General features: G+C 49.3%; 1 protein-coding gene across 3 annotated transcripts in view; it reads right to left on the bottom strand.

Annotated features, from left to right (window-relative positions):
- Positions 1-13,756, bottom strand: part of DNAH9 (dynein axonemal heavy chain 9) — a 224,800-nt gene that overhangs the window by 181,344 nt on the left and 29,700 nt on the right. For all 3 annotated transcript variants that reach the window (XM_074607552.1, XM_074607550.1, XM_074607553.1), the window contains exons 18-24: positions 12,808-13,030; positions 10,325-10,491; positions 9,094-9,964; positions 6,754-6,884; positions 4,503-4,629; positions 1,487-1,639; positions 377-502 (exon numbers count right to left, since the gene is read on the bottom strand). In XM_074607552.1, the coding sequence (XP_074463653.1) occupies positions 377-502; positions 1,487-1,639; positions 4,503-4,629; positions 6,754-6,884; positions 9,094-9,964; positions 10,325-10,491; positions 12,808-13,030 (1,798 nt within the window). The remainder of the gene's footprint in view (positions 1-376; positions 503-1,486; positions 1,640-4,502; positions 4,630-6,753; positions 6,885-9,093; positions 9,965-10,324; positions 10,492-12,807; positions 13,031-13,756) is intronic.

Below are 13,756 nucleotides of genomic sequence, written 5' to 3'. Positions count from 1 at the left end.
TGCATCTGAGGGGCTCTTTTCTCTTGTTAGGCCTCGCCACTTTGTTTTCCTGCTGTACCTCTCGCTCCTCTGGGTGTACAGACTTCCCGGGACACGGGATGCAGCAGGCACTGCCCAAGCCCCTGAGCTCTGCAACCCAGAGTGCATCCTCCCTGGAGCCCCAGTAAGACCATGGAGCTCAGCCTGGAAGAGACTGTCATGATAAAGGACAACTCATCCTTCCTCTCTCCTGGACAGCACAGTGGAGCCCAGAAGTGTCCCCATCCACAGCTAGAGGCTGTTATTGAAAAAAGGGAAGGGCAGGACTGAAGGGGAAGCCAAGAGCTGCCTTTCCCACGTGCCAGCCTGAGCAAAGATGAGGAGCAGTGGCAGATACCTGGGCAGGGTAGTCAAATAGCCACTGTTCCCTCGGCTTCTCTTCATAAGCCATGACGGCTTCCGTCATCTCGTCTCTCACAGTAGCCCTCATGCTGTCTAGTACGTGATTCAGCCAGATCTCAACCTGCAGAAGAGATTAAACCACAGTAACGCATGTGCTCTTCTTAAGTGCCTTTGGTAATTAGTGAAGATGGGTAATGGGACAAGCATCTCAACTCTCAGGTGAAACAAGCCTCACGGTCTCCTTCAGACTGGGTGGACTGAGCCAGTTCTGGTACTGCAGGATTAGCATCTATTGACAGATCCCAAGAATACAAGGCAGATTTTTCTTGAACTCCAGCTACAGGAGAAACCAAAACGAACTCCACCGATGAGTAATTTGGTTCGGCGCGTGGCCTCCAGGCCACGACAGAATCGCTCATAGGGCACAGTTTGTCAGCAGCAGGAGAAAGCTGCCGCCAAGCTGGGAACACAACTCCTGCTGAATTTGGTATTTCACAGGCAAAGCCCTCACTGAGAAGGTAGTTTAAACGCAGCAAGCTCCATCACTGGGGAGCTCAGCAGCTGGTACCACGTACTTTAGCTTCCTATAATAGCCCATGGAGAAAGGTGCAACTACGGGGACAGATAAGCTGAGCAGTAGTTTGATTCTTAGGTTTCATACTTTAACTGATCCTATGAAAGAACGAAGATTTGGAAAACAGGAAAAAAAGCCTTCTCTTTCAAAAGATACCCACGCAGAGGTATTATGGATTATCTTAGTCTGTTTTCAACCCGCATCCCCTCCCTGACTGAGGATATTTATAACAAGCTCTAAGACTAACCTTCAAAACATCTTAGAAAAATTCAAATAAAAAAAAACCTGGTTAGAAAAAGGCCCCAGCCCTTTCTCCCGTTGTGGACTGTGACACCTATGCCCCACCTCAGTGAAGATTTATCCGGAGTGGGACCAAGGGCTGTGGTGTAAGCAGGAATTAAATTACACACCACCTCTTCCAGCCTTTCTCATGCATAAAGGAAGAGTAGCGAAGCTCTACGATGTCTTGGCAACAGAAGCCCACACAAGGGGAAGGAGAGCACACTCCACCGGACAGTTTTTCCCTCTCACCTGCCCGCTGCAGTCACAGGGTTCACTGAAGCTGACGTATTCCTCCTCTCTACTGTACATTCCCAGGGCAACCTTGGTTGGCTTTTGCTCAGAGTCCAGCTGGAATTTCATCTTGGCCAAGTTGTCGAAGAGTTTGGAAAGATGACGTTGTACCTGCCAAAGGAATTGTACTAAATAAAGCAACTGAGACAGGACAAGCGGAATGGAGATCACCATACATGTCACAGGCACAATCGTGTTTACAAAGCATGATCTTGGACATCTTGGAAGCACCACATCTTCTCATACACGGCCAGGATACTGCCAGTGCAAGCCTCTTGCTGTCTCTCTCAATACTTCCACCTATTTCTACATCATTTAAAAACCACAAATGCCTTAATAAATCATATTTCCCCACCAGGAAACCTCCCATACAGGGCAAAAGCACAGGAAACACTCAAACATCGGATGACCTCCTAGCCCAAATTTCCCTACACGTGAGGTCTGTAGCCATTGCTCCACCTCATCCTATTCTCAGCCTGCTGTGGGGTTCTCTTCACTGCGAACCTTCCTGCTTTTTCACTACTACAAATCAATTTTGTGCCAATGAAAAGTCCTCAGTTCTCCTCCATGGAGAAGAAAGACCTTTATTTCTGCCGAAGACCCATGATAAACAGCTCAACAGCTCAGACCTCCTATGAAACATCTTGACCAAAAACACTCTTCCAGAAGGGAAAGAATAATTCAGTCCTTTCCTGCTCACACCCAGCTCAGTTTGAAAAGCCAACATGGAGACGCTAGCATCGCTGCGGCAGGCTCTCAGCTTCGGCACCAGCCTGCTGCGAGCTGAGCAGGTTCCAGATCACTACGTAACACACAGCTACGTCACTGCGTGTGTCACACGCCGCCACCACCAAGGACAGACTACTCCCCGGACTGACGTCCCCATCGCGAGGGTGAGCTCCCAGAGCAGTCCCAGACAGGAGCTGCCTCTCTCAGTGACAGCCAGAGGCAGGGAGTGGACAGGCTCCCGTGGGTGAGACACGAGAACAGCCCCTGATGCCCGGTGCTCTAAGGCTTTCAGAGAAAGACGGGTGGCCTTGTCCATTTAATTCTGACTCCCTGACTCCCAAAGGGTTACGGCACTCCACCTCTCCAGCTGTCCCGCAGGTGGACATAGCTTGGTACTCTTATGCATGCTCAAGCAGGGCCAAATCCTGGAAAGTGCCAAGTACCTCCGAGAAGCAAAGGGCACTTGTCACCCCCCGCCCAGATAAGCATATCTCCTCTCAAATCTTAAGTAAACCATTGAAACCTTTTCTTATATCTAGAAGTTTCTGCTCACAAGTCCCCACTGTCCGTTCCCAGACCCTGGCCAGTCTGCAGGGCTTCGGACATACTCCAGCACTTGCTGCAATCCTGCCACCGGAGCCCTGAATACACCGGAGCCTGCACAAGCTCAATACCCAGTTCAAGAGGATAATATCATTGTGTACATAATCCTCCTTTAGGAATTATCAGACTTTGAAACTACAGTGGAAAGGCTGAGAGCGTATCCATGTATGATCCTGCTTGACATTTACTTTGATTTTACTGCAAACAGTTTTGAATAACAGAAAACACCAGGAATTTCTTCTTACTCTACGGAGCGTTTCAACACAGCATCTTTTCTTTGCTTCCTGTGGGTTTTTTCTCTCCATTTTAAGTATCAATCAATGATGTATTTATGATCCTCTGCGGGCTGAAATCCCCCAGCAGCAGAAACAGATACAAGCAGTGTGAAAGGTCAGAGGCAAACAGCAGCATTTCCAAATGCACACGCAAAGCTCCTCCATTCATGTGCTCACATGAACGTTGAAAATGATAAAAAGCTTAAAAAAAGTAAGATTACTCGCTACCAAAAGAGGGAATAAGGAATTCATTCCCTATCCAACACTCTCCATTTGCTGTGAACGTTTTAATTTGTTTTACATACCACCCTCAGGATAAATGATGCATCCCAAATGCCAGCCAGAGCACTCCACTGCCAAGCAAAGCGGCCAAGGTTTCCTGACAGCAGCCCCTGCAGCAGCAATAACAGACCCTAACGCTGCCATGCTGTATGGAAAAACATCTGCAGGACCGAATTCTCCGAACTCTACCCACCGGGGGACAGGAGGTGTCTGTGCTCCACTGGGGATTGCGGGGAAGAGCACGCTGAAGACATTTCCTAAAACAGGAAAATTACTACAAGTTCCTCCACAGGATGATCCAGTGATCCACCAAAGCCAGGAGGAGAAATGGAATACTTGGAGCAATTTCCCCACACCTGGCATTCCGGCCCCTTCCCCAGAAACCCAGCCTGAAGGGAAGAAGCCTCGGTCAGATGGCGCAGAAGCCCAGTGCAGGAGGTCAGATAGCCAGCGCCCCTGAGCCGCACAGGGATGGATGGCAACCCAAGAGATCTACTTGCTTGCCTTGGCCATAGCCACTGTCTGACCACCATCCGTCTTCCCTCTTTCAGGCTGTGTTCTTCTCTCCCCCTATAATCAGGATATCCCAAACGCTTTTGCATGGGGGAAGGAAGAAGTGCCTCTCCCGCCTAAAAAAAGGGAACTCTCCAAGCCATCAGTTGTCAACAACTCCACATTTGAATGACCAGTCTGTGGCTCTTTCAACAGCAGATACTGTTTGGTGGCATCTCAGGCTGGGAATCCAAGGTCAGCAACAAGTTTTGGCAGAGATTCCCAAGAAAGATGGGTTCCTCCAACCTCACCGTCTCCCAGCAGAAAAAAAAAAATCACTGCTTTTATGGCACCAAAAACACAGCTCTGGTCTGTGCAGTGCTTTCAGAACCATCTGCAAGCATCACCAGGGTTAGATCAGACAACATACAGTCCACACGTTGCCTTTCAAAGATGACAGATGAAGGCCCGGTGAGGGTGGGAGAAAAAGCACTGCAGAAAGGATAAACTACAGGAGAGTCCCAAGACAGCATCTTCCACTGTGACGGTACTGACAGCTGGGAAACGCAAAGGGGATGCAGTACGAGGCTTACCAGCTGTGGGTTGGTGCCATTGGAAAGAATATCCAATAAATCTGCAGAAGAAATGAAGTAGAATCTGGGAAAGGCCAACCTCTTCGTGTCCAAATATTCAGCCAAAGCCTTCTCACACAGAGACAACCTGGGGAGACAAAGCAGATAAACAGCGCCCAGGACAGGTGGGTAAATATCCTTTCGTGCTTCATGCTACAGTTCAGGTTATCAAAGAGATTCTCCCCTGCTACGGGGAAACGCCAGACATGAGCTGAGCCTGAAGACTGGTCCTCCACAGCATTTTCTGAATAGATCAACAAAGCACATATTAACTCATCGATCTCTCTCTACCCCGAAGGGTCAAACAGCCTAAGAGTCAGAGAAGTAGAGGGCACAGAGTCTAGTTGGAGGTCAGTGACGAGTGGTGTTCCCCAGGGGTCAGTACTGGGTCCGGTCTTGTTCAACATATTCATCAATGACCTGGATGAGGGGACAGAGTGCACCCTCAGCAACTTCGCCGATGACACAAAGCTTGGGGGGGTGGCTGACACACCAGAAGGCTGTGCCACCATCCAGAGAGACCTGGACAGGCTGGAGAGCTGGGCAAAGAGGAACCTTATGAAATTCAACAAGGGCAAGTGTAGGGTGCTGCACCTGGGGAGGAATAACCACCTGCACCAGGACAGGTTGGGGGTGACCTGCTGCAGAGCAGCTCGGTGGAAAGAGACCTGGGAGTCCTGGTGGACAACAGGATGACCATGAGCCAGCCATGGGCCCTCGTGGCCAAGAAAGCCAATGGCATCCTGGGGGGCATCAAGAAGAGTGTGGCCAGCAGGTGGAGGGAGGTCATCCTCCCCCTCTGCTCTGCCCTGGGGACGCCACATCTGAAGCACTGTGTCCAGTTCTGGGCTCCCCGGTTCAAGAAGGACAAGGAACTCCTGGAGACGGGACAGCAAAGGGCTACCAAGATGATGAGGGGACTGGAACACCTCTCTGATGAAGAAAGGCTGAGGGATTTGGGTCTCTTCAGTCTGGAAGATGCCTGAGGGGGGATCTTATCAACACCTATAAATACTGAAAGGGGGGGTGTCAGGAGGATGGGGCCAGGCTCTTTTCAGTGGTGCCCAGGGACAGGACAAGGGGTAATGGGCACAAACTTGACCATAGGGAGTTCCACCTCAACAGGAGGAGGAACTTCTTTGCTGTGAGGGTGGCAGAGCCCTGGCACAGGCTGCCCCGAGAGGTGGTGGAGTCTCCGTCTCTGGAGACATCCCAAACCCGCCTGGAGGCGTTCCTGTGCCACCTGCTCTGGGTGACCCTGCTCTGGCAGGGGGTTGGACTGGATGGTCTCCAGAGGTCCCTTCCAACCCTATGATTCTGTGAAGCCTCATTAAAAAGGAGAAACACACGTGGAAGAAGAGGTTAGAAAGGGTTTGCAGTCTGACCTGCTGTTTTAGACAAGCTCTCAACTGCCACGGGTGATCTCACACTGGGATGAAAGTTTCCATAACTGCTTTTATTCTAATGAGCCACATTTTAAAGTCTGATTCAAACCTACTCAGCTTTTTGTGTTTGCAAAGCCTAAAAGGAAACTTGTTTGCTCCGATCTAAAATGAATCTTTCAGTGTTTACATGCTGAACCGCTGCTGAGCTTACAAAGTTCATAAATAACATGCAGCTAGTCCTCTGTGAGGAACACCGGCCTTATCAGATTAAAAAAGAAAAAAAAAATATTTTAAATGGATAGCTATTACTGATACAACAGCTATCACATCAACTTTTAAGTGCGTTCCAGGTAGAGTAGCTCACGTGTTACGTGACAAGCGTATCCATTGCAGGACACTGAGGTCTTTCTCAGGGAAAGACCATGTGTCAAGGGTATACACGCAGAGATAATTTCGTAAATTAAAGAACATGGGCTCAGCTCTGCTGCAGATATCCCTGCTTGGACTGCTAAATAGATATTTAAGATGTTGTATTTGGAGTGGCAGTGAGGCCATTTGTTATTAAAACCAGCTCTATGCCCAGCTTTGTATGTGTGCACATCACTATTCAGGAGGAGAGTCTGCACATACACAAAGCCAGACTCCACCTTGGGGGCTTCAGGGTGACGGATCACAAATAAAAAGATGTGAGAAAGGTCAGAAACGCTGCGACCTGTGAATGCAAAGGATGGACAGAGTAGGAAGAAAGCCTTGGAGCACAGCCTAAACAAACTTATTAGAGTTGATCCCAGTCTCTGACAAAATCCTGGGACTGAAGTTCTACCTACCTACTCTGAATGTCCTCCAGTTGATGAGACAGACCTGGTTTATTGGTGGCCTCAACTACGTTGGGAGTTTTGTGAGCTTCATAGGCCAGTTCTTTAAAATCCACATCAATCCCTTCAAAGCGTTTGGAGTCCTAAAAAGCAAAACAAAGAACATGTTCATGGTAAAACACTAATTTTGTGCTAAAAGATCCCATCTTCTGGGTGCTGTCTTTGGGTTGAGAGGAAAGACTCTCTTGCAGAGAGCCTTCTCCTCAGTGCAGAGAGGGCCAGTGTGGCACTTGCCTTCTTGTCACTGTGCCCCAAAGGGGTTGTGGATGAAATGATCCATGCAGAAACCAACGCCGAGGACCAACCGTTTTTGTGGGGACTGAATTCCCCTTTGAATATCCTCATAACGCTTCCCCTCCTGCGTCCAGATGAAATATCAGTTTCCCTGGCCACAGCAGCAGGAGATGCTCCCACATGGGGAAAGGCTACCGACTCCACCTGAGTTCACTCTTCCCTGCATGCTACACCGCAGGAATCCCAGTGCCTGTTTCTGAAATAGGGCTGATGACACTGGCAGAGGACAGCCCTTCCTTGCCTTGAGTAAGGCCACGGAAACCCCACGTTGGCAGCAGAGGAACACGTTGACAATTATGCTCTGCACCTAACAGGGACCCTGAATTTCTGAAGTTAACAGTGAAGAATAAATAAAGCTATATACAAAATGTCTCTGCTCTTCCCTTCTTCTCAAGCCAGGCCTCCCAAGTGAGCCAGGACATGGAATAAAAGTGCTCCAAGCCTTCCTGGTAACACTGCCGTGTTAACCCGTGTTCAGCCCCGGCAGCAAGGGTCTGGCTGGAGGGCTGAGCCCTGCCTGCACACAACCTCCCAATGTCCATCCCACACCCTGCCCGCACATCCACCCCCAGTCCTGGATGCATTCTGAGGAGGTTCAGCCTCCAGAGGCTTTCATAGAGTCATAGAATGTGTTGGGTTGGAAGGGACCTCTCAAGGCCATCTAGTCCAACCCCCCTGCAGTCAGCAGGGACATCTTCAACTGGATCAGGTTGCTCAGAGCCTCATCCAGCCTGGCCTTGAAGGTCTCCAGGAATGGGGCCTCCACCACCTCTCTGGGCAACCTGGGCCAGTGTCTCACCATCCTCAGTGGAAAGAACTTCTGCCTAATGTCTCATCTAAACCTGCCCTGCTCTAGTTTAAACCATTGCCCCTCGTCCTATCGCTACATGCCCTTGCAAACAGCCCCTCCCCAGCTTTCCTGTAGGCCCCCTTCAGGGACTGGAAGGGGCTATAAGGTCTCCCCGGGGACCTTTGAGCCTTCTTGGGAAGGGAAGAGGCTGCTGATCCGTGCACCACCTGTCAGATGCGTGTTGAGACGCAGCCAGCTGCCCAGTAGGACGCAGGTTTAAATTATGATGGGATTCCACACATGCCATTAGACAGCTGTTGGCTATTAACAGCTTGCTGGCACCGGGTGCAGCCTTCAGGGCACTGGGTATCAGCACCTCTATATATTGCCCAGTAAGCAAGCTGTGCCCGGCGCTCTCCAGAGCAGAGGAACAGTCCAAGCAGACCAGAGTGAAGGGATGGAGACAGGTGGTGTATTGTCCAGGTGTCACCGGGCTGTGCACACCCTTCTCTTGGGTGCCAGTCCCCCAGCAGCGCTGTCAGTGACGCTGCACGCGGATGGGCATGGCAGCGCAGTCAAATGCAGTTCACTCATGAGCTACTCAGTATGGCTCTGAGGGGTCCAGCAGGGCCAGGAACCAATTTGGAAGATTTTCTTAATAATAAAGGGAATCGGGAATAAGACTGGAAGCTGGAGTCGAAGACACCCCCGAGGAGGTCACCAATGACAACTCTGTTCCATTTTCTGAAGCAGGAGGGACAACAGCTGCTCTCCCCCTGCTCCAGCGCTGAAGGCAGGGAAGGAGATGCTGCCAAAACTGCCTGCTTCAGCTCTGGTTTGATGATTTGCAATGTCTGAGTAATTATCCTGGTCCTCTCTCCTCCGAAGAAAGAGGGAACACGCCTGCAGCACTGAAGGAAGCCAGCAGCCTCGCGCTCAGCCTCCAGGAACTCTGTATTCGCTATGCAGCGCTGGAGGGGAGAAAATCAGCTTCTCAGCACGGCTCAAGCACAACCTACAGTTCGAAAACATCCTGGGGCAGCACTAGGGAAACTACTATAGCACTAAGGGAGCCTCTGAAAAAGCAATGTAGCGGGAGAAAAGCCCTGCTTTGGGGAACTTGCCATTATAGATAACCCCATTTTGTATTATGGAGGCTCTTCTTCAACGCTTTCCAAACAGGAAGAAAAGGATTTGGGGTTTCATACCTTGGGAAGCTGTGCCCGTATATCTTCTGAGCCTATGAATATGCTCTCCAAGTGAGACCATGTACGCTGCACTTCGAACCAGAGAGAAATGACGGAGTCTGCAGTGGAGAGCTTCTTCTGCCATGCAGACACTTCCTCCAAGAAGAAAGCAATATATTTGGATGTCATTAAATTCTGCAGCTGCACCTGGTTGTCTTCTAAAGTTTCAATGAGTTCCTCATCTGACTTCAGCAAAGGGACATTTGTCCGGGGGTGAGGCTCATACTGAAACTCCATGCTGCTCCAAGTCATTTTTAGCTCCTTCAGGACTTTCTCCATGCTCATTTCTCGCACTGCTTTGTCCACAATGCCACGAACCTCGTCCTCAAAGTTATGCAGGTTGAGCTTTAGGAGATCAGCCAGCATGGTGTCCGCGTCCATCACAAACCTCACACCCGTCATCTGCATCAGTTGATTCCAATGTCTCTCCCTAATGGCAGGATTTTGAAGTTCTGCCACAGCTTTCAGGGCCGTCAGCATATTCTTCACCTTGCTGTCCAGCCCGGTGAAAGCATCCCATGCCCTCGTTTCCTTATCCAAATTCCGAATCTCTCTTGCAAACTTTTTACACTCCAGATCCATGTTTTCCACATTAATACCCACCCATTTGGTGGTCTGCCAGTCGTCGAGGCTAGTGTTCACAAGGGAGATCGTATCCCAGAGCTCTTTGAGAAGACACAGCTCCTTTCTGCACTGCTTCAGTTGTTTATAATCTGGCACCATGACTTCAAACAGACCAGCTGATTCGTAAATCGAGGTCATGGCTGACTCCATTTGTTTAATCTCAATGTGCTTTGCATCCAGCAGTTGATAAGGCTTTTCGGTGTCAAACCTAGAAAGAAATGTTTACTCTTCATAAGTGATATTGTAACAACTTCTAAAGAGAACATAAAACAAACAGTGCCTCTCAGAGACAAAGCAGAGATGAAACGTCTATAGTACACATTGATGGTACAGCCACATGGCACTACTGACGCCACCTTAAAGCGATACTTTGCACTCAGCATTCAACCTCTTGCTAACACCGGACAGTGTTCCCAGAGACAAAACGCCTGAGGCATAACAGATACAACACTGCGAGAAGGTAGGAAATGTATGCAAGGGCTCGAGCATACGTCCTCAGGACACTCGGACATGATCCCATAAAGCTTTTTTTCCCCGAGGCTTCTCTGATGCTATAATTTTCCCGTACCTGAATGGTGCTTCCTTCCGAAATCGCTCTCTGAATCTGTGCTGCTCAACATCAAACGCCGCGAGGCTCTTGCGCAGAACTGTCATTTCGTTGGCTTGCAGAGGAGCCACATGCTGCTTCACAGCTATTGCCAGCTTCTTTATATTGTTCCATTTTTCTGGCAGCTCCTGCAAGCACAGTGGAAATGCTGGTAGGCACTATTTGCTATTGGATGTAAGATGCATCCGATCTGTTTATGGATAATCGCAGAACAGGAAAAGCAACAGAGCCCATCTCTAAAACTGTAAGGAAGTTTTATTGTGATGCAAAGGCTAAACACAATTCGGGATAAAACTTACCAGTTACTCAAAATTTTGAAGACTAATGAAGACTGAGACCTTATACCTGACTATTCTGATTGTAAAAACACGTACAATAACTCCAGAAGAAGGGTCCCAGACTAGATTCTGGGCTCCCAGGATGGTTCAACGCTCGAGAGAGAACAGTGATCCAAACACCAAGCCCAGCGGGACCCAGAGCCTGCTGGGAGCAGCTGAAGGCAGGAGGACAGGCTGCCGATGCAAGCTCATCAGATTGTCCAGCTTCCCAGAGCTAATTAAGAAACAGAGCCTGGGAAATTTCCTGCCAGATCTAGGAGCAGAAGAAGATGTTATAGCAGAAGGACTTCTAGAGTGCTCTCTGGGACAAATCCCTCCGGTCTGCGTACACAACATTAGTAGTAAATAAGACTGGTTTTTTTTCTCAGCTCTGCATCCAAGCCGCAAGTGCACAGCACTGCTGACGATCCACCATCTGTACCTGGGATTTGCTTCAGAAAGGGATTTCACGTCTTCTCACTGGGCTTCTTGGGCCATATCCTCAACCCAGTCACTGACATCAGCCAAGGGCTCTGCTGTCCTCAAATCCCAGTGCTCAGCCCTCAGAGGGCACACTTCCCCATGTACTGTGCAAACCTACAGGAAAGACTTTGGGTTTCTTTTCACCCCAGTTCACATAGTTGAGGAGATTAATGGAGACCCACCAACACTACGGAAAGAAGGGAAACAACCTGGAGGCAGCAGAGATGGCCAGAGCGGGGCCAGTCCCTCCCCAGGGGTCTCTTTCTGGCACTTTATATTCCAGTCTCAATAGAAATCACTATCCATGACCACAGCAGGGCACACACGAGGCTGCTTCCTTGTCTTTCTCACACAAACTACCAGCTCCAGCCCACCCATCTCCATGGCCATGGAGGGAGCGGTACCTAGAGGAACTTACTTCTGTTTTTTCTGCCGTGTAACAGGAGTGAATTAATCATTCAACTGCGTGTTGCTGTCACTTGCCAGAAATCACAAACCTGTTTTGTTGTCTATCTCCTGCATCTGAATGGCCGCCCTGCATCTCTCATTTCTTCTATCAGAAAAATAAATCAGTTGTTAGAACGTACCGGCACAAACAGGCACCAAACAGGCAGCCCTCGAGCAGAGGGATTAGCTGAGCCGGGTTCTCCGCAGGACTGAAGCTGCTGCAGCAGCCAAAGCGTCCATGTACTGCAGCTCTCCTGGTTTTCAGGGAGCCTGTAGGAACCTAGGCATCCTAAGGACCCTTAACTATTCCAGATTTGGTGACCTGACCGCCCATGGATCACGGCTGCACAAGCAGAAAACCAGGGGATCGCTAAACCCCACTCAGCTCCCATCCAAGCCTGCAGCAGAGGACTGGAGCCTTTGCTGCACAGGTGCGTAAGGCAGGAACATCTCCCCAAAAAGTCTTCCTGTAGGCCTTGTGTCCCCCACAGAGCCCTCTGCCCGCAGCACCCCACGGCTACAGGGTACCCAGCAGCATGTAGCCTCACGCGTCTCCACTGTAAGATCTTGGCTGTTGCCAGTGTTTGTCTCCTGTTCCCCAAGGCCGGCTAGGCACCACACAGTCTTTTCTAACCTCCATCTCATGGTCCCCTTCCCAGAAACAAAAAGAATTCCCAAAATAAATCTGATTCGTAAGAGCCAGATGTGGAAAGTGGCCAAAATACTTTCATAACCTGCTCACAGGGATGTCCTCTGGGTCAAGCAGATTTGGTGTTACAGAGCCAGTGGAGGACTGAAGTCCTATGAGAAGGCAACTCCTCTGCCAACATTATCCTTCCCATCTCCACAGTTGCCAAGAACTGTCTTATTTAAAAATAATTATAATTCAACCTAATTAACAGATGTATTTGAAAATGCATTAATTTTTTTCAAGAGTAATCGCTGGGAGTTGGAGCAGGCAATTCTATGTTTTTCATACATAACAAAAGGCTTAATCTCTGCTTTAAAAGAAAAATCTCAATAAAACTCCAAAATTTAGAGCTATTAAGGCACATCCCACAATAGCAAAATACTATCCACTGAGGCCCTCTAATGACAGGGAACGGGGTATTAAATATTCCTGCAACGTTCGTAAGCTCTCACTCTCTTTGGCGTCTGCTCGGCAAATTGGTGTGTCCACCACAAGTTTTCACCCACCTCCAGTTGCCTGTAGACTTCCTCCGGCAGCTGTTGCTCATACGTCTTCAGCAGCTCGATGGTTTGCCTCAGGGGCTCAAACATGGCATCGGTGACACTGTGCCTTTCTTTAACGGCCAGGAGATGGCCCATAATCTCCACCAAACCATCATAATCGCCTTTTTCAACTTTTTTGCTCAAACCTTTATCGGCAGTTTTTATGAACTCGTCAAGGTCAGCCAAGCTACACAACACAAAGCAGGAAAGCACAAAATGAGGGCAGTTCTTATCGAAATAACGATCAGCCTCAGGCCAGTCAGCTGGACTGGCGCAGACGGGGGAAGCCTGGCTAACCCTGCCCTTCACACGGCACCATGCCTAGGGCATCAGAACCACAACTCGAAGGCATCCATAGATGTGGTACAGCTTCCTGCAAGGAACAGATAAATAGGTTGGGATTTCTCAGGTTGGAGAAAAGGTAGCTGAGAAGGAGTACAATGGAGACCTGGGAGCTCGAGGGTGGTCTGGGGAGGGGCAGTTTGAAAGGGCGGCTTTCACCTCGTCTCTTCCAATGCAAGAATCAAGATCCTCAAAGGAACCTGGTGCGTTGCAAAGCTACAACAAACAGGGATTCTTCTTCCCCCACTGCCTCAGTTCACAGGGTAACTCCCTGCTGCAGGAGGATGCAGAAGATAAAAATTCACAGCAGTTCAGAAAAGGAACCAAATACTTGTGGAAGGAAAAAAATCCATCCACGTCTTTAAATACAGAGGCCCTGTCTCTCAAAGTCCTTGAGCTATAAATCGTTACAGACAAGGAGAGAATCTGGGGGAAGTTTCCCTACCTGCTTACCCTGTTCTGAATCTCACCAGCTACTGGGTGCTGTTGGCAGAGGCACGATGGGCTCCCGGATCTCTGGTCCTTTCCAGCACAGCCATTCTCCACTTCTCAAAACACTTACTTTTTAAGT

This window comes from Larus michahellis, chromosome 14 (assembly GCF_964199755.1).
Source record: "Larus michahellis chromosome 14, bLarMic1.1, whole genome shotgun sequence".
Taxonomy (NCBI): domain Eukaryota; kingdom Metazoa; phylum Chordata; class Aves; order Charadriiformes; family Laridae; genus Larus; species Larus michahellis.
Note: the sequence above shows the minus strand (reverse complement) of the source record. Positions and strands in the feature narration are given on the sequence as shown.